The sequence below is a fragment of the Pogoniulus pusillus genome, chromosome 11, assembly GCF_015220805.1.
Source record: "Pogoniulus pusillus isolate bPogPus1 chromosome 11, bPogPus1.pri, whole genome shotgun sequence".
Lineage (NCBI taxonomy): Eukaryota > Metazoa > Chordata > Aves > Piciformes > Lybiidae > Pogoniulus > Pogoniulus pusillus.
In genome coordinates this window covers 25,050,131-25,077,102 of record NC_087274.1, presented here as the reverse complement: position 1 = coordinate 25,077,102, position 26,972 = coordinate 25,050,131, and the positions used below count along the sequence as shown (strand labels likewise).

Below are 26,972 nucleotides of genomic sequence, written 5' to 3'. Positions count from 1 at the left end.
CCTGCTCTAGAAGTGGAACTGACACATCTGCTTACTGTTTGGTATCCTGAGTGCAGTCTGTGACATGCTAAAATTGTTTCAAAAGCAGGTAACCCAGCCTAAGGTCTCCCTCTCACCTGGCTGTCCTCTATCTTAATCCATTCTCTCTCACCCCTTTCAGCTTTGAGTTCATAGCTGTGCCATGCCTCAGGTGTAACCGGAAGGGTGGAAGATACCCTGCTCTATGCTTGCTTTGCCCAGAGTGCTTTTGGGAAGTCAGAGTTGTAGGCTTTGATACTTCAGATAAAGTATTTGGGGATGCTGTGTAGAAAATGTGGATGGTGCTAAATCTTTCTCTGCCTCTGCTTGTGCTGCATCTGGTTTTGTAGCTGACCTCAGAGGGTGCCTGCTAGCCATTCAGGCACTGAGGTACTCTGGGTTCCGTTTGTGTTTGTACAAGGTTATGAACCACCCTAGGCAAGTGGATTTCAGGATGGGAGCTCTTCTCAAGTGCGAGGGAGACATCTGACAGCAGAAGGCTCAGAGATGCTTGTCTGAAAGTGCCACAGGCATGTTGGTGGGGTCTGGCTTCACAGGCTTAGGAAGAAAGAAATTAATTCCTTTTTATTGGGTTAAAGGCAGTAGTTGTCAGTGTGGTATGTTACAGAAACCTTCTGAGTGCAGCCTGATAGCTTGTGTGCAACATAACAGAGGGGAGGTGGCGTGCAGGAAGAGGGTTAAAGCGTGCAGAAGGTAAGCCAGGTGCACTTCAGAGGCACCTGCCTCTGCCTCTGAAGTAGGAAAAACTCCACAATTAAATAATGGAAGTATCTCTTAGTAACAGCCTGCTTCTCACAGAGGAGAATCACAAACCTCTGGTGTGTAAGTGACCTCTGTAGCACATCTCCTGCAACCTCCCCGCCGAAGCAGAGATGCTGATGGCATGAGGTCACGCATCTCTGTGGAATGTCAGAGTGCTGTCTGACCTGGCTGCTGTCCTCCTCCTGCTAAAGCAACCTTGAAAATTGGAGGGGAGCAGGAATCGTATGAAAAGAGGAAGAACAGAATTTGCCTCCAGCAAAACATGTTTACAGTAACAGCTGCTCTCAGAGGGGCTGCAGGATGTTCAGAGAAGAGTTTATTTTTGGTTTTTGTCTATGTGGCTGGTAAGGAATCAAGGCAATTGACTTAGATCTGTAGGGCCCTAGTGAGGGCTTTCAAAGAGTTTATGAAGGGTGAGATGTAGCAATAGCTAACAGGAGAAGTCAGGAGGGTATTTCCCACATAGTCATGGGAAAGAAGCAGCTTTCCAGTACTTGAAAGAGGTCTACAAGAAAGCTAGGGTGGGACTTTTTACAAGGGCTTCTAGTGATAGGATGAGAGGGAATGGACTAAAGCTTGAGGAGGGCAGATTTAGACTGGAGATGAGAAAGAAATTCCAGTGAAGGCGGTGAGACAGTGGAACAGGTTGCCCAGGGAGGTTGCAGAACACTTCTCTGGAGGTGTTCAAGGCCAGGCTGAGTGAGTCCTTGAGCAGCCTGTTCTAGTGGAAGGTGTCCCTGCCCGTGACCATGATCTTAAAGGTCCCTTCTGACACAAACCATTGTAGGATTCTTTGAATCTATGTATTTTTTATGCCTCATAAGCAGCCACTTACTTTTAGGGCCAGTTGCATGTCACATCTTATTTTGGTGACCCTTATTTCTGTCTTCAGAACAGAAAGGGAGGACTCAATGATTCAAAGTCAAAGTTTACCTATTTTGATTGCTGTCAAATTTTGGTCTTAAGCCCTTTTTTTTTTTTTTTCCCCTGCATGTTTTTTCTACTGTGCCTGCTGTGTATTGGCAATATAGGAACTAGGCAGTAATCTAGCTTGTGTTGTATAAATGCCATCAGCAAAATGCTAGATCACAAGCAAGAGTCTTAATGTTCTTGTATCAGGAACAATGTGGCCAGTAGGACAAAGGAGGTTATTCTTCCCCTCTACTCAGCACTGCTCAGGCCACACCTTGAGTACTGTGTCCAGTTCTGGGCTCGTCAATTCAAGAGAGATGTTGAGGTGCTGGAAGGTGTCCAGAGGAGGATGACAAAGCTGGTGAGGAGCCTGGAGCACAGCCCTGTGAGGAGAGGCTGAGGGAGCTGGGGATGTGCAGGCTGCAGAAGGGGAGGCTCAGGGCAGACCTCATTGCTGTCTACAACTACCTGAAGGGAGGCTGTAGCCAGGTGGGGTTGGTCTCTTCTGCCAGGCAACCAGCAACAGAACAAGGGGACACAGTCTCAAGTTGTGCTGGGGGAGGTCTAGGCTGGATGCTAGGAGGAAGTTTTTGCCAGAGAGAGTGATTGGCATTGGAATGGGCTGCCCAGGGAGGTGGTGGAGTCGCTGTCCCTGAAGGTATTCAAGAAAAGCCTGGCTGAGGCACTTGGTGCCATGGTCTGTTTGATTGGACAGGGCTGGGTGCTAGGTTGGACTGGATGATCTTGGACATCTCTTCCAGCCTGGTTGATTCTATGATTCATGTATTGAGTGCTGAATCACAGACTAGATGTGGTTAGAATTAGCTTTAGAATCAGCACAGAAAGATAGAACAAAGTGATGTGAGTATCTCTGGTTCTTTGAACCAGATGCTGATGTGTAGCTAAAGGCGTATCTAGTACAAAAGCCCCAACCAGCCAACAAATAGAGATGTGAAGACTCCTGTATGCTGCAGTAGATGCATGATGTCCTTCTTGTTGTGCATCTCTGGAATTCTCAGTTCCAGCACTTAGAGTCATTCATAAAACCTGCTGCAATGCATCGATCTTTGCTATTTTAAACTCAAGAATGCTGCACTACTGTCATGACACAATCTAACATCTCCGAGAAGACTAGGCACAGAAAGTTCTAACAGCCCAGTAGCAGCCTACGTTTTGGGCTTGTTTGTTTTAATTTTGTGGTTTGTTTTGGGTTTTGTTGGTTGGGTTCTTTGTTTGTTTCTTCCTAGTTTGTGTCATCCAAACTTGTGTGATGATGCAGAGTGATTAAAATTTTGCTTGTATTCCTCCTGTTTATTTGCCGTTGGAGGTGAAATTTGTGAATCCCAAGCCGTTTGTCCACTATTGAATGTGGGAAAAGCCAATACCTGAATGTGTATTTGAAGTTCTCGTTGGTTTTACTTGGCAAGCTCTGCAGAGGTCTCAGACTAAGGTGTATTAGGAGGATTTGCCCGTTCTCTCCTTGGTGACCTTTCACCCTGTGTTTCCAGAGCTGTGTTTAAAGACGGCTTTATTTGTCCATCTCTGTGCTTGAGAGAGCTTCACTTCATTCTCTGAGCATTTTTTTCCTGGACAAACAGAGTGTACCTGAGGAGGACTGAGGTGTATTTTTCACAAAGAACACGTTTGGGTTTTGACTGAATGTCTCTAACGCTTGTCAGGGCTGCTTTTTTTTTCTTCCCTCACAAGCCCCAATCTCTCTGCCAGCATGGAGCTCCTCATCTGGCAATTTATTTCTTTGTTAAATCTCCTGCCATGGACGGAATGTTCCAGGGCTGTGTTTATCCTATCAGCTTACCAAAGGGAAAAAAAAAAAAAAAAAAAAAAAAAAGAAGAAGAAAAAGGAATAAAAAAATTTTCAACCTCAGTCTTTGTTCTTCACACTGAAAACTGAACCTCAAGCTTCCCACAACCTGTGGTGTTATTACAGGTTGCTATTGTGTGTTGCAGTGATGTGTGCCGACTGCTGTCTCTGCAAGCCTCTGGTTTTAGGTGTGTGCGCAGAAAACCAGGGGCTCTAAGTGCTGTACTTCTGGAATGCAGCGTGAAAGCACCAAATGGCTTGGGGAACAAAGTGAAAGGATTAACAGATATTTAACAGCTATTGAAATTAAGCTGTAATAAACTGCATGCGGAAAACAGACTGGGAAGGTTCCGAGGTGGTGGAGTAAGGTATAGCTCTGCTGTAGGAGTTCCAGAACCCGGTGCTGGAAGGAAAATAGCTTAATGCGTTGTGATGTAAAATATTTGTAGAATCTCTAATAAAAGGCAGGTATGGAGGTGATTTTGTGCTGTGGTTAATGTCTCTGAGGGTTTGGTGCTGCAACACTCCCCATTTTCTCTAATAAACCCAGCATGCACATTCAGGGCTGTATCCCAGCTTTGCTGCTTCTGCTTATGACCCTTTTACTATCAGAGTCAATGAAATGAATCACTTGCAGAAGACACCCTGGGGACAAGTCCTCTATTAAGATGACTTAACAGGTCTTTTATGTGCAATAAGAACAAGTCTAAAGTCATCTTGGGTGGAATTTCTGGATGCAAAGGGTGTCTGAAACACCTTTGGATGTTTTTTTTTCTGTAGAATATAACAATTTGGTGTGTTCTAACTATGAGAGGGGGGGAAAAATGGAATGGCTCTAATAAACACTTGCAGAATTGATGCCTGTAGCAGAAGCATGTGGATTAAATTAGTTTTATCTTTGAATTGGTAGTAGATGATTAGGTGTGTGTATCCAGCTACATGTCTCCAGCATGGATGGCTTTGTGCTCATGCATCGAAACCGGTGTTTATCTGAAATGAACTCTATTAATCCCTTAAGGTTTTTATCAATGATGCCCAGCTATAATCAGGTTTTTTTTCATGTCTCTTCCCTAATTGCACTGAGCTGTACATTTCCTGAATACATGAATACCTGCCTTGCCCAGAACAAGTGCAGTGACCAAATAGCTGCAGCATTTCAGACATCTCAGACTGCTTTCGATTAGAAGAGACCTCAAAGATCATAAAGCAGTTGCAACCTCCTGCCATGGGCAGGGACACCTTCTGCTGGATCAGTTTGCTCAAGGCCCCATTCAGCCTGGCTTTGAACACTGCCAAGCTTGGATCCTCCACAGCTTCTCTGGGCAACCTGTTCCAGTGTATCACCATCCTCGTGGACAAGAATTTCCTCCTAATATCTCATCTTAATCCCGCTTCTTTGAAGCTATTATCCCTTGCCCTGTCACTCCATGGCTCCAAAGTTCTTCTCCAGCATCCCTGTAGCCCTCTTCAAATCTTGCAAGGTTGCTCTAATGTTGTCTTGGAGCCTTCTCTTCTCTTCTCTAGTCTTAACAGCCCCAACTCTCTGAGCCTGTCTTCACTGGAGAGATTCTCCAACCCTCCGATCGTCTTTGTGATCCTCTGGACACACTTTAACCCTATGCCTTTAGTTAAGATGCAGCTCCAAGAGGACTTCCAAGTATTTTATCTCCACAAGGGAACACTCTCCTCAGGAACAGTGATCCTCCTCCTGTAACGGATCAGTAGCAAAGAGTCAGTGCTGTACTCACTTTTTATTTCCACACTAAGAGAATTTGTGCTCTGAGAGGACAAAGTTCTAATCACTGCAGAAATGGCCAACTGAGGTGTTGGGACTGAGGGCCTCCAAGTTTTTTCATTTTAAAAATAATATATATATTTTAAAAAAAAATCAAGTTATTTTAGATGAACAGCTCAATAGCTGCTCAGCAGTCAGTGTTTCCAGCTGTTCTGGTAGTCAACCATCTCCTACCCATTCAAACTCTAATTTGTTTTTGTTAAAACAAAGTTAACTGTAGCTTACATTTGAAAATGCCTTAGCGAGGTTATTTACTGCCCAGGTGCTTATTTTTCATGGAATGCAGATCTTATGGAAGTCTGAAGCTCTGGGCTAACCAGTTTAAGAGAGGCAGGGAACTGCTGAAGAGAGTCCTGTGGCAGTTGTGAAACTGTTGAGAGCCTGGAGCATCTCTATGAGCAGGAAAGACTGAGAGACCTGGGGCTGTTTAGCCTGGGGAAGAGCAGCCTAAGAGCATCTTCTTAGTGCTCAGCAGAAGCTAAAAGGTGGCAGCAAGAGGATGGAATTAGACTCTTCCCAGTGGTGCCCAGTGACAGGACAAGGGGCAGAGTGGGCACAAACTGGAACCCTGGAGTTCCCTGGAGTTAAGGAGAAATTTCTTTGCTGTGAGTGTGCTGGAGCCCTAGAATAGGCTGCCCAGAGAGATTACAGTCTCCTTCTGTGGAGAGATGCTAAACCCCACTTGGACATTGTGATGCTGGACAAGCTGCTGTGGGTGCCCCTGCTTCAGCAAGGAGGTTGGAAAGGATGATCTCCAGAGGTCCCTTCTGGCCTCTACCGTGCTGGGCTTCTGGGATTATGTGTCTGCAGGGTTTTTTTCCATTCAAAAGTCTGTGAATATGTGTAGAGTTGGTCGATGCCCCACCATGTCGTTGCCAACATGCCTGTGCTCTTGCAGATTCCCAAGCACCTGATAATGAACCGATGCTTCTGGGAGCAAACCTTAGCTTCAGGTTACTTGAGGGCTTGCTCCCAGTGCTTGTCCTCAAACAGTACACACTTGCATGCTGCCAATATTTACTTCAGACAGGAGCTAGATCTTACGAAAACAACTGGCAGTGGAAGGTTTTTTTGGTTGTTGTTGTTTTTTTTTTCCCCACTGGAATTTTATTAATCAACCAGGATGGAAATTCTTACACAAATGGAGAGCAACCTTTACAAAATCTTTAGCCATAGTGTTGCTGTTTCCCCCTCCCTGCCGTGGGCATTTTATAGCAAAATAATAGTTCAAAATGAAGGTCCTTAATTAACAAGTAAAGAACTGACCCAATGCCAGCAACAACTGAATCACTAATATTTTAGGCCATCTGTTGTAGAATTATCAGATAATTCAGAATTCGACATTTTAGTCCCTTTATAACAGATAATTTTCATGTAGCTGTAGACGCTGCAAAGCTTACAGTCTCAACCCAGATATGCAGCACTCTCAGAGACTACAAAAGCACATCTTGGACCTTTTGGTCCTATTTCAAGACTTGTTTTTTTTCTTCAAAGGACAGTTTTTCATTTGTTTTGAACTGTAGTATAATTGGAAATATACTTAAAGAGTTGAGCTCCTGATGTTATTTACTCAAGCAAAAACATTTACATTTTCAAATCTAATTGAGTGTAGGGTGAGCTTCAGTTCCATTGAAATGAGCCAGGAAAAGGTTGCAGGGTCTTTATCTTCTGTGGCAGTCATTGAACCATTGCTGAAGCAGTAACAGCAGCAGTCAAAACAAGGCTAACTTCTGCCTGGCCTTGAAAGCCATGAGTGCCCCATTTCCCTTCTTGTTCCATGGACGTAGATTTCATCGCTGTTATGTTAATGTAGTAGTTTAAGTCTTATTGTTAAGTTAAATACAGCTCTGCCTGGTTTAAAGATTGCTTTGCGTACAACAAATGAAAACACAAAGGTGCTAATGTTTATTGTGAGGCTCTAAGATGTACTCAGCTCTGTTGGTGCTTTACGTGTAGACCACTGTTTGGTTTTGGTTTAAGCTGTTTGTTTTAAGAGGATTTTAAAGATAAAGACTGATCTTATTGGCTCTTTGCTTTGTTTGCTGTCTTAATTGGTGAAAAGTAGTAACTGATCAAGATACAGATGCAGTTGTGAGCAGGTGAATGAAGAGTGGCAAAGGCATGTGAGCAGTTGTACTGAGAATGGGCTGAAAACTAGAAGCTTCACTGTCAACAGTGAGAAACATGCTATTTTATTACCTTTTCTTCCATGAAATTGCATAGATACAGTGCTAGAACATTGCTTAGCCATGTTACAGACTAAAGCCATTACCGATATGTAGAAGGATAGGAAATTTATTCCCTGCTTTTGGGATTTTGCCCAGTCAAATGTGGCATTGTTGTAGCTGTGCATCCGTCACTGTGGTGTTCTCGTACCCTAGAAGATGCAGGCTTAGGTTTATCAAATGTGTACACTTTGGAGGACGTTTTATTTGGTACTAGTTTGATTCAAAACTTCGAAGAGCACAAGTGAGTCATCCACAGACAATAGATCCGAAGCCCATAGCTTAGTTGTCAGTGACATGCTGACAAGGGACTTTCTTGGGCTTGGTTTGAATGTGTGTTTGTTTGTTTTTAAGAGGAAAACCCCTTCACTGATAAATGCAGCAAAAACTGCTGCTGCTGCTAAATTAAAGGAGGTGGAAGTACTGCAGAGCAGTCAAGTTTGCTTTGATAAGCTGTGTCCTGTCAAACTGTGTCCAAGTTTAGGTCATCAGTGCAGAATGTAAGACTGGGTTGTGCTTACAGGGCAGGAACCCTGCCCTAGAGAGCGAGGGCTTTGAACTGGGGGTGAGTAAATCGAACCAAGGAGAAAGACTTTCCATCTTAGGTGTAGTCTCAGACTGTCCCAAAGACTGGAGAGCAATAAAGGTTCATCTGCACTGCACATTGATGTTAGTACTCCTGCAAGGCTTGGTCTTGTTCTAGCACTTAGATAACTTGCTGTTGGATTTCAAAGTCCAGAGTTTTGACACGGTGTAGGATCAGACACATGACTCTAGGAGCTTGGTCTCACTGCAAGTAGATCAAGGGGTAGCTTGGTGATACTGAAGTGGTACCTGTGCAGACAACACCAGGGACTTCTTCAATCTGCCAGGCAAAGCTATAAGAAAATCTGATGCCTGGAAGTCTAACCTGAACTGGCTGTAGAGCAAAACCAGCCAGCAGGTGATAGGTTGAACTGGATGATCTTGAAGGTCTCTTCCAACCTGGTTGATTCTATGACACTTGTTGCTGCAGGAGCTGGCCCTCCACTCTGGCGGAGCCTATGGCCCTGGCAGTTTGTGATGTTCACGATGTCTCCAGCTGTCTCATGTGATCTGTATTGGACAGTATCAGCTTGACGAGGCCAGCAGGATCTTTTAGGTGTAATGGACCTAACTTTACTTCTGTGTTGGGATGTTTCTTGTGCATCCCTGTGAGCTGTGGACATCGCGTTCTGCACGGATGGATTAGTCCATTTCATAGAAGATCTCTGGACTCTCTAAGGATGTAAAGTGTGCTCATGTGTCAGAAGGGTCCAACTGCCCTGGGATTGTCTCCAGGAGCTGTCGCTAGTGGATGCTTGAGGAAAGCACTGTGTTTCTTCTGCTCTTGCTCTTCAGGAAGCATCTCCTTTGATGGCAGCTGCTGCATGGCCAGCATAGCACAGTGATCACTGGGTGATCGCAAAGCCAGCAGGCACTGGCATCTTTCTTACCAGCTTATGGATTCCTAAGCTGGCTTTGCACTTTAGCCATTACCATCAGTGACCACTGATGGGTTTTCCATCAACTTCTGTAATTCCATTGAAAAGCCGCTTAAAGCTTTGGCATCTACAATACCTGTGACTCTAGATTTTGCAGTTTCATTGATAACTGGGTGCCAAAGTCTCCTGCTGTTGTCAGTGTGCTGGCTCATGACCTTCTGTGCTCCTGAGGCACTGAACTGAGACACAGAGCATCTTTTACACATTTGTCGTACTTCCCAGAGCTGCATCTTGCTCAGGCTGGGGAGTCACCACCGTGTGTTCTTTTTTTTCACTCTCCTTAATGCCTGTCCTGGCATCTTCTAGCCCTCCATTGCTTTGGGGGACAGATATATCTTAGATTTAGATAATGCCATAATAGTGTTTGGAGTTCTAGCCCTTTTCTGAGTAGTATCTAACATTCTTTTTGGTGTCTAAGTCAGTAATTGCTTCACTTCTCTGATTAATTTAGTGGATCTTGAAGCTCCCTGTACAGTTTCTCTTAGACTGTACTGACATCTAATGGTAAGTCAAAGTGGCTTAACCACACTTAATGGCAAGATAAATTGCCTGACAGGCAGATAAAATTAGATGTGTTCTTATTAATTCAGTATTAATTTTTGTAAGACAAGATGGAATAACTTCAATTTTTGCACAGAAAGTCTGACCTTAAGCTTTTTCCTGCTGGCAATTAATCTTTTTGTTCTGCTCCTTGGGCCACACTCGTTTTTGAAATGTAGTTGAACTCTTTGCAAGAGGAGTTTTGAGTACAGTGGAAGTGGTGTGAGGTTTTATGCTGCAGAAGCTCTCAGTGTAAGTCACAGCATCTCCAGAAAAGGGTGGCAGCATGGAATGAGATGTAGGAACAGATCATGTCCTGCAGAAGTGAGGAACAGGCTGTTCCACTGCTGCTGCAGCAGCCTTGCCAGGACTGCATTCTGAAGAAATACGCAGACAGAAGTTGTTGTCCACTTCCTCTCTTTCTCATCCTTCTGTTTGAGGTTCCTTTATGTTTCTCAAAGTCCCAGTGGTAAGTGCATGAGAAATTAACAGAAAAAAAAATCATCAGGTATTCAAGTTCTACTCAGCATTTGGGTGTAGTGCACAGCATCTTCTGTTGTGAGCCACCACTGCTCTGAGCCAGAATTCGGGTTTTATACAGAACCAGTGCTGCTCCAACTGGCGCTACAAGTGCTCAGCTACAAATGTGTAGTGCCTTTTCAAGTAGAATGTTTCTTTCATACATCATCAGCTTTTCTTTTCCCTTTCTGAGAGCCTATCTCTTGCCATGCCCTCAGCATGTGGACTTCTTTCCTAAGTCAGTGCATCTTGGCTTTTATTTCAAGGTGAAGCTAATTCCTCTGGCAGCATTTTAACATGGCTTTTTGCTTCCTGCTGTTTAATGTCTTGAAGCTATCCTTGCTTTTGCCTGACACAAGATAATGTTGTTCTGTACTAGAGAAATGCTGTGAAATTTGGATACATTTCCATTTTCCATTATCTTTACTTATTGCTTCCAGGGCTCTGCAGAATGGACATGTCGAGGCTCATGAGGTGTCCTGACAAGTAAAGATCATAGAATCAACCGGGTTGGAAGAGACCTCCAAGATCATCCAGTCCAACCTAGAACCCAGCCCTAGCCAGTCAACTAGACCATGGCACTGAGTGCCTCATCCAGGCTTTTCTTGAATACCTTCAGGGACAGCAACTCCACCACCTCCCTGGGCAGCCCATTCCAATGCCAATCACTCTCTCTGTCAAGAGCTTCCTCCTAACATCCAGCCTAGACCTCCCCCAGCACAACTTGAGACTGTGTCCCCTTGTTCTGTTGCTGCTTGTCTGGCAGAAGAGACCAACCCTACCTGGCTACAGCCTCCCTTCAGGTAGTTGTAGACAGCAATAAGGTCTGCCCTGAGCCTCCTCTTTAGGCTGCACACCCCCAGCTCCCTCAGCCTCTCCTCACAGGGCTGTGCTCCAGGCCCCTCACCAGCTTTGTCACCCTTCTCTGGACATGTTCCAGCACCTCAACATCTCTCTTGAACTGAGGAGCCCAGAACTGGACACAGGACTCAGGACTCAAGGTGTAGCCTGACCAGTGTTGAGTACAGGGGCAGAATAACCTCCCTTGTCCTGCTGGCTACACTGTTGTTGATCCAGGCCAGGATCTTACTGATCTGACTGGGAAGGAAAACAATTTAATTTGTGATAACTTGATGGCAATGGAATATAAACTTACTTACAGTTTTTATTACAATAGCCTTATTTTACATCTTTTGAAAGATGATACTAGAAATAAAAAAAAAGAAGAACCCTCAGTAATTTAATGTAGTTTCATTTCAGGAACATCTATTAGAATAGCTAAAATTAAATGAAGATTGAGGTTCCTGAGGGTAACGTGAAGCTTCACAACCTTGTTCTCTATATGTTAATGATCTGTCAGTCTGTTCTATGAATTTAATTTCTGGTTTGGGTTTCTTGTGCTTTATCATCTGATTTGGAGCAACACACAGAGGAAGCTGATGGTGAAGCAGAGGCAGAAACCAGCCTTTTACCTTTCCTAAGCTGTGCTCAGAAGAGTTCCCACTCTGAATCCTCTTGTAAGTAGGCTCACTGAGCAGAGGTTGTGCAGGGTGTATTTGACGTATTTTTGGTAGGCTTTTCCAACCTGTTGAAAGTCAGCAGAAACAAGATCTGGTCCCCACAAAATCCTGCCATTAGACTCGTGCAAGAGAAATGGTCCTGCATGACATGCTATGGTTTTGGTTTCGGTGGACATTCTTCCCTAGGAAGCTGCAGTTTGTCTCATCCTAGCCCTATGTGTATAATAGTACACAAGTTTGTAATCTAAAAAAAAAGGTTTTATGTCTTTGCTTCCTTTTTATTCTCTGTTTCTGGAGGAGAAGGTCATGGGTTTGGGAGGAACCTTCTTTCAGTTCTTCTCACTCACACCACAGAATCATAGAATCAACCAGGTTGGAAAGAGATGTCCAAGATCATCCAGTCCAACCTATCATCCAGCCCTATCCAATCAACCACACCATGGCATTAAGTGCCTCAGCCAGGCTTTTTTTTTTAACACCTCCAGGGATGGTGACTCCACCACCTCCCTGGGCAGCCCATTCCAATGCCAATCACTCTCTCTGTGAAGAGCTTCCTCCTAACATCCAGCCTATACTTTCCCCAGCACAACTTGAGACTGTGTCCCCTTGTTCTGTTGCTGATCGCCTGGGTGAAGAAACCAACCTCCACCTGGCTACAGCCTCCCTTCAGGTAGTAGTTTATCCTTGAGCCCCTGTTACCTGCTTTGAAAACTGAAATAAAAGCTGCCACATTTCCTTCTTCCTGTTTGAGCCCCCATGATTTGCTCACCCTCCTATACAAATGCTGGAGATTCCCTCTTCCTTTTATCTTGCAGTCTCAGAAATAGTAAAGCTCTTCCTTTCTCAGCAAAGAGCCAGATGCTCCAGACTGCAACACCCAGAGGCACATTGCAAATATTTTGAGCACTAGAATCATCTGCTCAACTGAAAGAAACAACTCTGAGTGTTTTACCAATGTGCATTTCAGGCTAAAATGTGTGCTGCTCAGAAGGGTTCTGTCCACTGATGATATCACCAGCAGTAAGGGTTCTAAAATCACTTGGATCCTCACTTTAAGTGCTGAAATGCAGAAGTCTGATCTTAGATGCTGTCTGGTATTCTGTGCTCCGATTTTGAGTTCTAAAATGTATGCTGCTTAGAAAGGTTCTGTCCACTGATTTTATCACCAGCAGTAAGGGTTCTAAAATCACTTGGATCCTTACTTTAAGTGCTGAAATGCAGAAGTCTGATCTTAGATCCTGTCTGGTGTTCTGTGCTCTGATTTTGAGTTCTTTGGGCACTGTGCTTGTCTTTTTAGTGAATTTCTCAAATACAATTATTCATGTTGTGGCTTAGTAATTGCAGTAACTAATGCTCCCATAATTATAAGGTCTTTGTTTTGCTGGGTAATGCTTTCCATGTCATCATCATCATCTCCTTCTGTTAGAACATGGAGTCTAATGGAGCTGTGTGAAGATTAAGTTTAGAACTGTGCTAACAAATTTTTTTCTCTCCAGAAAAATGTCTTAAATAAAACAAAAAAACAAAACAAAAAAAAGCCCCACAACCCCAATTTCTGACTACTTATTATGAATAAACATAATTTAAAAATCAATATTTAAAGAAACCTCCTTGATTTATAGGGTACATTTTGAAGCTGCTGTAGACAGCAAGCATCTGGTGACACTTGCAGTGGTAGGTCAGTAGTTACAGATGGTCTGTTTTTTACAGCTGTCATCCAGCATTGTACATAGAGTGACTAGAGTGGAACAATCTTGTGCCGAATGAACAACCAAAGCAGCAGCAAGAGGCCAGCAGGAATTTGTGTCTCTACAAGACAGGAAATTAAAAGAGAGATAAAAATTTAAACCAGGACAAGTATTTAAAATGTTAATGATATTGTGATTTCTCTTCCTTATCCTCTAGATCCTTCTATGTACTGTTGAAGGAAGTAGATGATAAAACTGAAGCGATAAATTAAAGCCTAGTTTAGTACCTGGAGAAGAGGAGTCTCCGAGGTGACCATATTGTGGCCTTTCAGTATCTGAAGGGGGCCTACAAAAGAGCTGGGGAAGGACTTTTCAGGCTATCAGGGAGTGACAGGACTAGGGGGAATGGACTGAAGCTGGAGATGGGTAGGTTCAGGCTGGACATGAGGAGGAAGTTGTTCAGTGTGAGTGGTGAGAGCCTGGAATGGGTTGCCCAGGGAGGTGGTTGAGGCCCCATCCCTGGAGGTGTTTTAAGGCCAGGCTGGATGGGGCTCTGGCCAGCCTGATCTAGGGTAGGGTGTCCCTGCCCATGGCAGATGTGTTGGAACTAGATGATCCTTGTGGTCCCTTCCAACCCTGACTGATTCTGTGATTCTATGACTGATCCTCTGCACAGGCTTGGGGTAGTGGCTCAGGCAAAGGCAGGTGGCTGTGGAGCTTTTAAAGCTTTAAAATGTGTGTCAGGTTTGATGTGATGCTTGTGCAGTCTTAGAGCCACATTGAGTATGAAGTGTTTGGCAAGAGTAATCAATGCTGGGAAATGTAGTAGAAAAACGTGTAACATGGCAACACTCTTCTTGTTTTGTAAAGGGGAAGAGTTGGGCTTCTGCATTCTTCACCAATTTGCCTTCTCCCTTTCATGACGGGCTGAAATATTCAGCTGGAGTCAGACGCTGTGCGAAGCAGCAGAAGCATCTTGAGTTTGAGGATAAAGAAAAAGAGGTGTGAAGGGGAAAGGGAGAATGAGGCTGAACGAAGTGTTACAAGCACAGCGAATATTGCACATCTACTCCATTTAAAAATGAAAGTAAACACAAAGAAAGGAACTTTAACAAAGTCCAAGTGCACCAAGCAGGGTGGTGCTGGTCGAGATAGCTATTTTAATGCAAATGTGCAGTTCTCGGTATTCAAAGTGCTTTTCTTTATCGTTTCACTGGGACTGCGTGAATCTTCATCTTATGTTGCTGGAATATGCCATGTTTGGCTTTAGGAATGTTCAGCCTCTAGAAAGAAACAAGCAGAGTTGTAGGTTCAGTCACTCGAAAAGCTTTTTAATGCTGTCCACTGATGTTGAAAGCTGTTGGGCAGGGATGAAAGGAAAGAGGGAAGTGGATTATTTGGCTCATTTTAATGCGCACTGTGCTTGTAATGCAGTTTGCCTCTCAAAGTCTATTGAGATATTTAAAAGCAGATAAAAGTGGTGCTCTGCCTATGCTTTGTAGAGGGTCTGTACACTCATATTTACCCCAGCCACTTGTTCATGTGCATTTTATAATCTACTGCTTGATTAATTTCTTATTGAGGGATTTTTCTTCTCTCTCTCTCCCCATCCCCCCTTCCTGCTTCTCAGTGGTTTGGCTGGAAAAGCAGACTGCTTGTTGCAATGCCCTTCTGCTGTCTTGCCCAGCTATCTGAGAAGTGCTTACTTGTACTTGCTGCCAAAGAGCTTGCCTAGTCATGCATAAACCTGCTGCAAATGCCATTTGAGTGATAGAGATGATGGCGTGCTGGCTTGTCACCCTGATGCATTTCCTCAGGTCTGTGCCCCTTTAAAGTGCTTCCTTCAGCTTCTAACCATCTAATTCTGTTGTACTTTGTCACGGGAAGCTTAGAAACCAAGAATAAAAAGAGTGTTTTCTCTTTCTGGTGGTGTTGCACTGCACAAGTGTGGCTTTTCAGTCCCGTTCCAGGTAGACATGTTTCTGCTGTGCTATGGAAGTTGTGTACCTGTGCCTGCCCCAGGTACCTTCTTTAGCTACTGGTGTAAAGGGACAAACAAGTTTTGGGAAGTGAAAAGGCAGCAACCAGCTGTCTTGGAGCATTTCTTATACCAGCTTGTCTGAGCTGCACTGTGTGCTTTGCATCTCTGTGTGTTTGGAAGGCAGGTAGTTGTGAGACACCAGGGTGCCCAGTGTGATTTAAGAACTCTGCGTGTTCTGGATCATCTGTTTGGAGAGAGGTGTGTGTGTGGGAAAAACCTGTGTTTTGAAGTTTAAGAAGTTTATCTTTCTGTTCACAGGTGAAAATAAGTTTCTAAAAGACAATAAGCATTTTCTGACTGGTGGCTGGCTTGAGAAGACCATCACCAAGCTGTGTGGGGACATTCTTTGAGCTTCCACTCTTATGTCTCTCATGGACAAACACAAAGTGAAGCGGCAACGTCTGGATCGCATATTTGAAGGTTAGACATTCCAATTTCTAATGTCAGCTGCGTCAGTGGTGAGAATGACTGAAGTCTTGGACACCAGAACTCCCCCTCTTTGGGTCATTTGGTGTGGTTTTGATGGAGTTGCAGTCCCTGCTGGGCTTACATGGGCTGTGCACAAATGCTGGTTCTGACTGAAACCAAATCTAGGCAAATAAAAGCAAGCACTATGTGAACTCTCTGCTACTCTACAGTTAAGTTTGCTTTTGACATAGTATTTTACAATATTCTACCCAAATGTTGTGGAAGATTGTAGGTTTGTATAAAATAACAATCACAAAAGGCTAAGATGATCAGACAGTGCTCTCTTGGGTCTTTTCTCTACAGACTTGCTTCATACAGATTGATTTCAAAGCCTGTCTCTGATCCTAGGAAGAAAGTAGAAAACCAAATTAAAACCAAACACACACACACAAAAAAAAAACAAACCCAGAAGACCCTCAAACTTCAATGACTATTAATAAAACCTGCTTGAATTCTAGTTAAAGGATGTAATCTTTTAGGTCTGGCATTTACCTTAAGTCACATATGATTGAGTTGTATATTCCTGGTAGTCTTTGTTCATTTGCTTTTAGAGTTGGTGTGAAAGCAGATGGAGGGACAAAGTGTGCTGGTTTGGTCTAAATGCATTTCTGTATTGAAATGGTAGCTTTAGAAAGCAAGGACATAGTTAATGTCTTCACTGACTGATTTCGATACAATGGAAGAGTGTTCAGACTCCTGGGCACATGGTCTCTGCATCATGGCTAATGCTGGAACAGGGAGCTGCTGTTGGAACATTTCACAGAATCACAGAATTGTTTTGGTTGGAGAAGACCTCTAAGATCATCCAGTCCAGCCATCAGCCCAACACCACCATGACCATTGAACTATGTCCCAAAGTGCCATGTCCACAGGTTTCTTGGAACACCTCTAGGTGATGCCACCACCTCCTTGGGCAGCCTGTTCCAATGTTCCTGACTCCTGCAGCAAAGAAATTGTTCCTAATCTCCAACCTAAACCTCTCCTGGCATAGTTTCAGGCCATTTGCTCCTACACACATTGACCCTGAGACTCTGCTAGCAGCTGTGGGTGTGAATAGGTCCTGACAGCTGGGTCCTGCCTGTTCTCCCCCCTGTGCTGGTGCAAGTGTAACCATGGGATGAGCTAGGCTGAGAAGACTCATACTGAAAATAAAGGGTTTTGTTGGCCTGTGTTCCAGTTAGGTGAACTCCACAGGTCATTATTCATCTGTGTGGTACTCTTTGAAAGGAATAAGTATCATTTCTGTTCTCCAGTCCTGGGTAGCTCGTGGCTTCGAACTGGAACAAGCTGACAAAGCAGCTGCCTGGAAGGGGCAGTTGGAAAGGGACTGTGAAGGGGTTTGGGGCCATGTATCCTGATAGAGCCAGAGAAAGAGGTTTTTAATCCAAGTATCAAAGGATGCAGTTCCAAGTTTGGTGGAGATGATTTATCTCCCTGTTAGTCTCCTCTAAACCTAGCCAAGCCTGCCCCAGATTGCCTGCTCCAAACCCTTCCTGTGTTCTGCCTAGACTGACTAGCCCCTTGAATCTGCTCAATGGGCACTAATCCCTGCCCAGAGAAAGGGGAGCTGGCTGCTGAGGACACACATTTGGGAAAGGCTCTTCCTCCTCCTGGGCAGTGCTGCAGCTGGATCAGCTGGGAATGACTCAGAGGAGTGCTGGTTCAGTGCACGGTCCTCGTTTCTCTTCCCAGTGTCAGGTCCTTACCCCAGGATCCTTGGATCTGACCAGTCAATAAAAAATGCAGAGCATGAACTCTTCTCCTTGCCTGCGTTAGCTGAGCTGGCAAATGGTGAGGAGGATAGGCAAACCTGTCCCTTTGGATGGCAGCCAGTAGTCGGATCAGCTCAACACACTTGGTGGAATTTCAGCCTCCTTTTGGGCTTGTTATAGCAATAAACAAGACAATGGGAGAGGAAAACAGTCTGTGATGATGTGGCAAGGAGTGTTGTCAGGGACAGAGGTGCCAGCCCAGTGGCCACTGTGACTGGCTAAAGCAGCAGAGGCTTCCTGTGGGCTGGTGTTCACATCTAGTGATGCTGTTTGATCAGCACCTTTTGTCTGGCATGTTTTTCCCAGCCCTGCACAATCCACTACAGCCCACAGTGAGATTTGTGCGGCCATGCAGCATAGGGAATCGAGCCAGCTGAAGAATAACACTGGAAAAAGTTTTCTTAACCACCTCTGCTTCCTAACCCCATCTACTAGACAAAGAGTCAGGTTGGGAAAATAAGAGTGGGAAGGCCAGGCAAAGGTGATGGAGAGGGGCTCAAACAATGGATATGAGAAAATGCTTGAAAGTTTACACTTAGAGGAATCCAGTTTGGCTCCTGACAGTGTCTGTGTTGTGCTCTTGAGTGTCTGCATGTTAAATGTTTCAGTGTTCTCCAGGGTTTGCAACCACACCTCAGCTGATAGTTTTAAGTTCCTACCCCTGCAACTGCCTAAAGTGGGATTAAAAACCCAAGGGGGTGGCTTGTCTTAAAAAAGCCTTTCCCTACTTATGCTCCTGTTCAGGTGTAAACATTATGTATGCTGAGTTGTTCTCTGGTACCAGTTTGTGCCTTCCAAACCACAACATAAACACTGCCTATTACAGAGACATGCATAAGATTTTGCACACCTGAGGGCATGTAATAGACTGTAGGGCTAGCAAAGGTGGCTGATCTGTCAGCTTTTTTTGGTCAGCTGTTGTGTAGCTTTCTTCACTTAGCTTTTTTCTTCATCAGAGAAGTCATTTAAGGATGGATTTTCAGTTTGACAGTTCCACTTAAAACCAGGCTGCAGGGATTTACTAACCAGAACTATTTCTAACTATTTGTTCATAAATGGCTTAACATACAGACTTGTGCTGGATGGCCATGGACACATCATCACATCCATAAAGAGCCACTGGAGTCATTCTGGTAGTGATGAACAGCAGTCTCTTACTGGCAGTGTCCCACATTGAGGAGGGGATGAGGAGTTGAAATTCAGCTTCTGGAAGATGGGTGGTGTGGGGTTGACTCCCCAGATGAAGGGCTGATGCTGGAGACGTGGGACAGGACTGCAGTCATCTTTCTGAGGAGTGTGTGGATGACCACAAACACTCTTTTAAGTGAGCTGACTGCACACAGAGTGTTACTGGACCTGTGGCCTTAGGGGGTTTGCACACTAGCTCATAGTAACTAATCATGCATATGGAGCAACAAACTGGACAGGCATCACTGGATTCACTCTTGCCTTGTGAGCTAACTGTAGTATGGTAGCAGTACTGCTGCATTTGAGTTGACAGTGCAGCAAAAACCCAATTCTATTACTTTGGGACCAATTAGCTTTCTTTTAATGTAGCTGAGTAAGTGATTTTGTCTCTGAGGTACCAGTGTTGCCCTTCAGTCATTCCTTAAATAGGAAATGGAATATTTGCTTTTGATCCTGAGCTGTCTGCCATCATTTCCATGCACATTTCAATGGCCTGTCATGTTCTTATATGTATCACCTCGAAAGGGTAGTGTAAAATGTGCTTTGTCTCCTCTCATGAGACCCCTCCTGGAGCCCTGTGTCCAGCTCTGGACCTGCCCACAAGAAGGACATGAACTGTTAGAGCCAGTCCAGAGGAAGGCCATGAAGGTGACCACAGTTAGAACCTGATGATCTTTAAGGTTCCTTCCAACCCAAATCATTCTGTGACTCTGTGATCCCAGGTTGATAGTTACACAAGCTAGGGTTTGTGTGGCTCTATAAGGTTTGTATGAACTAGAGGTTACATGGAGGATGGAAATTGAAGACTGTCCCTTAAGAAAGCCAGATACTGAGTTCTGGTTTCTAACTGCCACCAGGAGCTGCGAGCTGTGCTTGTGCATAAGGACATGATTCTAGGCATTCTGAGATGCTAATGTTAAACTCACTTGACAGTTTACAAAACAACATTTTGGATTCCTCCCTTGAAGATAAATGGTATCAAGGCATGTGAAAGATTAATTAGTCCCTGATTATATTGTTCTTTGTCCCACTCTCCGGTGATGCTGGTGATTGCAAAGCGTAATTATAGCAGTATACATTTGGCAGAACAGTTGGAAGTGTCACAGTGCAGAAATAAAATATGTTCATTTTGTGGGTAATTTGAAAAAAATCTAAATGTTTTTGGCAGTTTGGAAAGTTAATGTCTCTAATGAAGGTATTATTGTACTTTATATTGTTAGAAAAAAAACCCAAACCCTGTAAACAATGCTGTGTATCTGCTTAGATTCCAAAAATCTTTAATTAATGAGTATGTGTTTCTGTTACTGACCACTGCCTGGAAGCTCCCATGGGGATGTCTGAGCTCTGTGCTTTGCTGGGAGCTGATAGATGAAGCAGGAAGGCAACAGAAGGTGGCTGCAGCACCAAAACCGTTTTGTTTTATCTCCATTGTCTGTGAAGGAGCTTGCTGAGCACAGAAGATTTTCTCTAACACATTCCATTGCACATCATGGTGCTCAGTCTCTGTTGCCTGGAGTGGGTTTCCAAGGGAGCTCTACCAAAGGGAGGGCTGAGGGATGTGGCTGGAGCTAGGAGGAGGAAAGAGATGGCTCCTCTTGTGTCTTCTCTCTTGTTTACACAAATATTAAGGGTTGAGCTATAGCACAACACTCTTCCAGTTTGATAACTGCTTGAAAACAGAAGTTTCTCTCGAGAACACCTCATAGATGGTATTACAGCACAGGCTGTAGTGTGTGCCAGTACGACAGGGCTGTGCAGACCCTATCTGCCCCCAGACAGATGTTATGTTTATCTAGTTCTGGTTTTGGGAAAGGAAAAAGCATGTGAGCACCTCTCAGAACTCCTCAACCATCATTCCAAGTCTTCTTCCCTTTTTAGGCAGTGCTGGTGTACAGCTTAAGGTTGTTTATCATGCACAGGTGGCTGCTTCCTTTTGAAAACCCAAGATGTATTCTGGCTATTTTAACAGTGCTGCTCTATTGGCTAAGAAAGGAGTTGTTCTGGATTATATATTGGGGAAAAAAATTGCATTTTTTTAATGGGATGGGTCTCTTAAATTTCAGATAGAACCTCTTTCATCTTTTGCTTTCCTGAAGGGCAGCACTGCTTTGGCAAGGTCCCATTACTGGCAAATACCAAGTGCTGTGATCCTTGGAGGGCAGTAAAAGTGCAGGATAAAGGAAGAGTTTTTTTCAAGGACATGGGCTAGGCTTTCATTCTCTGTAAGAAAACATCTGTGTTTTAAAAGCTGCTTTTTTCTTCTGCTTGTGATGCTATGTAATATGAAATTTAATAAGATGAGGTGATCACAGCTGATGTAGTGTACTGATGATTTCAGGAGGAACACAGAGAAGAAGGCATATATGTGTTGAATTCAGTTTCTTCCTTCCAAATTTGTAAAGAAATCTTGAAACATGGAGTGGTTTAGTTTTAAAACCACATTCTCTTTCCTGACTCTTTTTTTTTCTTGTGCATGTAGTAGAGAGCTTGGCTTCTTCACAAGTGGCAACTCTCAGATTCAAATACCAAGTGCTGTTTCATGACCAGGGATGGATAGGGCCTGTCTGCCTTGCATCAGCTGTGGTTTGACCCATTGCAGTTGTGAAATTTGGCAGCTAGGGCAAGTTAGCTGCAGGTTAATGATGGAGATGTCCTACTTTAGCAGTGCTTGGGCTTCCCCTGAAGATAAAAAGGAATTTTTACTAGAGTTCTGTTCGGTGTATACTGCGCTGGAAATTTAAGGCAGTGAGCACACTTAGCTCTTCCTTACATCGGTAGGAACTGCAGATGTCAAGATTTGGAGAAGGTTCTATCAATGTGCTTAACTGACATCCCAGTTTGGAAGCGTTTACACCTGTCCGACTGGCTGCAGGTATCAGAGAGAGCAAGCGAAGAACAAAAGGTGCAGACGGCGCCAAATCCCACGGTGCTTTGTAGAGCTTTCTTCATCACATTGATCATAGTGCTAGGCACGGGAAACTGCCAAGTGTTTGCTACGAAGACAGCAATGGGCTGCCTCCTGCTTGGTCTGTCTCTGACAGGCTCTAGAAGAAGGCTCATTGAGGGATTAGGGCAGCAGAGGGAGCTAAAAGATTCCTGATACTTTACCGTGTGCTGTTTTTGAAGCGCAAGTGGCTGCTTCATAAAGCACCGATTAACCTTCACCAAAATGTGATTTCCTTTCCTTAAGTGCCTTCAGCAAACGAATAAGGATTTTGAACTGGAGAATATTCCTGTTCTCCCTAGCAGACCTGTATAAATTAAATTAGGTATCAGGTGGTAAAAGCTGCCAAATCTCTCTGCAGGAACAGCCCTCAAACCTTTCCACTGTAAGCAAAGTGTTTCAGCAGAGTTTTCTATGAATAACCCAAGCCGAACATCCTATAAGTAAATCAGGTTACTTACAGCTACCAGTGGCTTAAAAGAAAGATGCGGGTGTGTTGCATCCAGAGGTGTTGGAACCACTCGACACTGTTACCCTGCCTTTTGCCTGCAAGAACTTTGAAACTATTTTTGTGAGCGTGAAACAGAGAGAGAATTAAGTACAATAGTTAATCTGTTCTGTAACAGTTGCCTTCCAAGAACAGAGAGGCTCTCCTAAGGATTAAGAGAAGGTGACCTTGAAAGAATAAAGTGAAAATGATGCTCCCATGAGTCACCACATGAGAGCATTTGCCACCAGCACACCTTATGGAAAGTTGTCTTTATACTGGGGGGGATGTTTACCCCAGAGCACAAACATCCTTTGTCTTATTACAGTAGCAGCTGAAATACTTATGCAGAGGTTTATGTTTGGGTTTGGGTTTTTGATTTTATCCTTAATTGTGTGTTGTTTTTTTCTTTCTTTTGTGGTGAGAAGGGGGTTTTGGCTTTCTGCTGGATTGCTGCAATAACCTGCTTTTGTAATTTGAATCTTTATGATGTGCTACCTAAACAGCTTTGAATTTGCATGCACTTAAGCTGCTCCAGTCTTACCGAGGTATTACCAGTAACAATGCAAGCTGTATGAAAGAAAATTAGCTTAAAAGCCCATTTTGCTCTAATGATGCTGAACAGTAAGCTGCTAATGAAAAGCTTTATTTTAACAAGAAAAACTGAGGGGAAGAAGAGGAAAAAACCCTACAGAGCAAAGAATCTCAGTGAGATTCTTAAATTGTGCTGAAAGGTTCAGGTCACTGATTACAAATGTGTTAAGGAAAATGTTGTGTCCAAAATTACATGTTTTATCTCTGGAGTTACATTTTTGGTGGAGTTTTGTTATAAAATCCACTGCTGACTCGTGACAGCCAGCAGCTACCTTCAGCTGTGATATACCCAGAGCATCTTACAGCTAGAATAGTCTTATTAGCGTCACAGAATGTTAAACACAATAAACAGCATAGCCTGGCACCTGGTTTAGAGGGTTGTGGTAATTGTTATTTCTACTATCTTCTGTGTTTGAATCAGAATCCAGTACTTAACCACACCTCATCAGCTAATTCCTGAGTAATCTTTTAGAAGACTTCTCAGACTGGAGAGTTTGCCTTTATACAGTGCAGATGAGTGCCTGGTAAAACTTTTAAAAGCTTTGGAAGTCTAAGTGGTTGGTGGCAATAGATGTTTCTTTCTGCCTGGGGTTAGGGGAGCTGCTCTGGAAGCCCTGGATTTATGCATTGCTCTGCTCTCTGGTACACTGAGCTGTGCAAAGATTAAGCGTCGAGGTAAACACACTGAAAAATTTAAGCAGTCATCTAATTAAAGCAGACGTGTTCAGCTTTCACAGAGGCAGTTCCCATCCTCAGGGAAGTGCGGTCTGAGATGCAAAAAGGGGGTTTGTTTCCTCCTTTAGCATAGACAGGATTGGAGTGTGATTATGTGAGTGGAAACAAGAAAATAAAAGTGGAGACAGTCTCCCAGTGCTGAAGGCATCTGCTGCACTATCCTTGTCTCCTTGTTCCTTGGGGTCAGTACTGGACTTGAAGGATAATTCTCCTTAAAGAGGAAGTCTTGCATAGAGGCTTTGCCAAGGGAAGAATATCTCACAGAGATCTCTCCTTAGCAGAGTCATTCTGCACTGATAGATGGGGCATTGGAGTTAAGAAATCTGTGCTTTATCTTTCAGCTCTTCCCAAGTCAGACAGCAGGTTAGAAAACAAACGTTGCCTCCTCACCTTTTGTTTTCCTTTAACAGAAGAGAGTCAGCTCGAAACTTTGAGTTTTTGTGACACAAATACAGGAGGCTGCTGTCATGCCCTTGGAATCGCTTTAGAAACGAAGCTTTGCTACCTGTGGTAGCTGCTGGCATCTGCAGTAGGTACAGGTGTGCCCATGGGTACCAGTGCAGCGCCGGAGAGCTGTGGTGCTTTGTGACTGCTCAGATGCTTCCATAAGAAGGTTCCTCCTTCTTTTCCTGTGAGAACTAAATGCAAATTGTTTGTGCTTTTGAGTAGATGTGGTTTTGTTTTCTTCCAAGCTAGAAATGAGCTGTTCAACGTTACTCATGTTTCCCTTTTCCTGATGCTTATTTTTCAAAGTATCATCCTAGGCACTGATTTTTTCAAGCCTCTCATTCTGCCAATTAAATGGAGACACACTCAAAAAAACCCCAACAAACAATAAAAATTACAGGCAGTGGCAGCAGGACTACAAAAGCTGAAGAGGAAAGAGTCTTTATTCTTTTGATCCCACCAGTATTTTCAGAAAGCTTCCTCCTGTGCTAGACGGTGACACTCAAATACAAATAGACTATGACTCCTGTTAACAGATAATTAAGAGTAATTTTAAGTGTTAATTAAATGCATGATAAAGGCCTGGTTTTGTCAAGGAGTGTACAGCTGAAGAAATAGTTTTATTAACTGCTGGAAAAGCTTTTTCCCAGGCAATTTTATCTCTCTCTTCTTTCCTGCTGTTCCCTACTCTCTTGAAGATGGCATCAGTCATACCCATGTGGTGTTCCTGGCTATCAGATACCACTGGGGCAAGTGCTCTTTGGCATCCACAACATCTGCCAGGCATTCTGTAGTGTTAGTTTATCAAACCTGCAGATGGTCCTGTCTGCTTGTTTGTCTCTGCTCACCAACTCCTGTCCCTGTTCCCCGAGTGCTGCTGGGTGCTTGCGCGCAGGCAGGCACCAGCAATTTATCAAACTCGGATAATCTGCTAACAGTTCCTCCTCCTCACACTGAACAAAAGCAGCTGCACTCCAGCTATCCTGATCTGCATGAATGCAAGGATTGTAAAGGGCCTTCCTAGCAAGCCAGACAAAAGTTTAGAGTTTCAAACTGGAATTTAGGGCATGTAAGTCAGGAGGACTAGACACTGATGTTTAGAAACTATCTCATAATGCAGAGGATGAATTAGTTACCATAGTAACTGCTTTGTTTTAATAATTTGGTGGGGCAGTGAATAGAAGGAGCTCAGAGACAAGTAGTAGGAATCTTAATGACGTGTTGTGCAATGTGAATGGCTTTGTTCATTAATATTGAAATGAATTTGATTTTATAGCAGATCGAAGAGTGAGCGTAGAAGTTTTACTTTGGAAAGGCAAGAATGATTTGATCAAAGAGCGAGTGTAGAAGGTTTGCCTTGTAAAGGCAAGAAGAATGATTTACAAGGAGGTTGTTCTCATTTTCCTCCTCCCCTGGGAAAATTAGGATCACACTTTGCATTTGGTTATGGCAATGCCAGTTATTGATTTCTTACCAGTGGAACATGCTCAAAGTGTGGCATTGTAAGCATGACTCCAGTTTGCATGCTGTGATCTGTTGCCTGGCAGTTGTTGGCAGCCTAGCAACATGCTTCAGCCCAGATTTGTGAGAGGATAAGAACACCCAAAGTTTGCAGTTTAGGGAAGGTAGATATCTATGTACCCCAAAACCCACCTGAAATCTCCAGTGCCTTGAAATCTCTTTGTACCATACGGATGAAATTTAAGTACTCTCCATGCTTTAAGAGCATTTTTATTCCTCTTCCAGGTTTGGGCAGTTTATTGTGCTTAAACCAGGGCAGGATCCTCCAACAGAACAAAGTCTTTTGGAGGCAGATGCACAGCACCAGGCCCCCTGGGACCAGTTGCAGCATGCATCAGCTGCCCCATTCTGCAGAAGGATAGCAGGCACATGGACTCTAGGCAAGGATGCAAGTGCCTCCAGTCCCAGCATCTCATGTAAGGCAACAGTTGGGCTGGCTCTGTGTCAATGTATGCCTGGTGCCATGGAAGGGGTTACTGCTGATGTCCCAGCACAGCCTTCTACAGAGCAGGGCCTCTCATGGACTCTGTCTTCTCATCTGGATGCCTTTTTTCTTTTTTCCTCCATAATGAAACCTACAGGAACTGAGTCCTCCTTGAGCCTGCTGACAGCTTCTGGGTGAAACTTGCTAGTGAGTTAAGGATTTCGTTGTGGAGGGCCCAGTGGGTAGATGGACAGACACAATTATCTAAGCCTGATTTCCTTTGAAAATCCATCTGAAGGGTGCTGAGATATTAGACACAGAAACAAGAAGTGCCACATGCTCATTCCTTGCCCAAGGAAGTGCCTTCTATCATTGGACCCAAATCGTGTTCATTCCCTAGACCAAGAAGTCTTGAGGTTGTTTCAGGGGTGGCACTTTCTTCAGCAGTGACTCCTTGGCAGGCAGATCTGCCTGGGAATGGGGAACCTGGTGCTCTAGGTCATCACCCACCCAGGGAGGGTGACTTCTCTGAGGGACATTTGTTATCCTTTCCATCTGGTTTGCTGCTAAGGCCAGTTCATGGTGTCTGAAGAAGGGATAGCTGAGCTCAGGAAGCAGTGCTGTACCTCAGGGAGGGCAATTCAAGCTTCTCTTTCCTAGTACTTTTCTGGGTATAGTTTTGTGGGCAGAGATGTAAAGCTGTTGCCTTTTTCTTTCCTCTGAGGTGAGGCTCCCCATCACTGGGCTGTTCTCATGCCTTCCTCCTCTCCTCTTGTCTGACAAGAAACTTGCCCTGAAAAGTGTTTCTAAACCAAGCAGTCATACCTTCAGACACACATTTTCTTTCAACATCTCTGGGCTGTACCCTAACAGAATGAGCTTGTGATTGTGAAATAGGCACTAGCTTCGTTTGAACTTCTCTCAGGTCCTGATCCTTCATTGGGATTCTGAAATGCTTCTTAATATTATCTTAAAGTTTACAAAATCCTTTCCTGGTTATTTTTTT

General features: G+C 44.0%; 1 protein-coding gene across 6 annotated transcripts in view; it reads left to right on the top strand.

The window, feature by feature from the left end:
• Positions 1 to 26,972, top strand: part of CTBP1 (C-terminal binding protein 1) — a 198,364-nt gene that overhangs the window by 24,199 nt on the left and 147,193 nt on the right. For all 6 annotated transcript variants that reach the window (XM_064151524.1, XM_064151528.1, XM_064151529.1 and 3 more), the window contains exon 2: positions 15,645 to 15,806. In XM_064151524.1, the coding sequence (XP_064007594.1) occupies positions 15,749 to 15,806 (58 nt within the window). In that variant the 5' untranslated portion in view covers positions 15,645 to 15,748. The remainder of the gene's footprint in view (positions 1 to 15,644; positions 15,807 to 26,972) is intronic.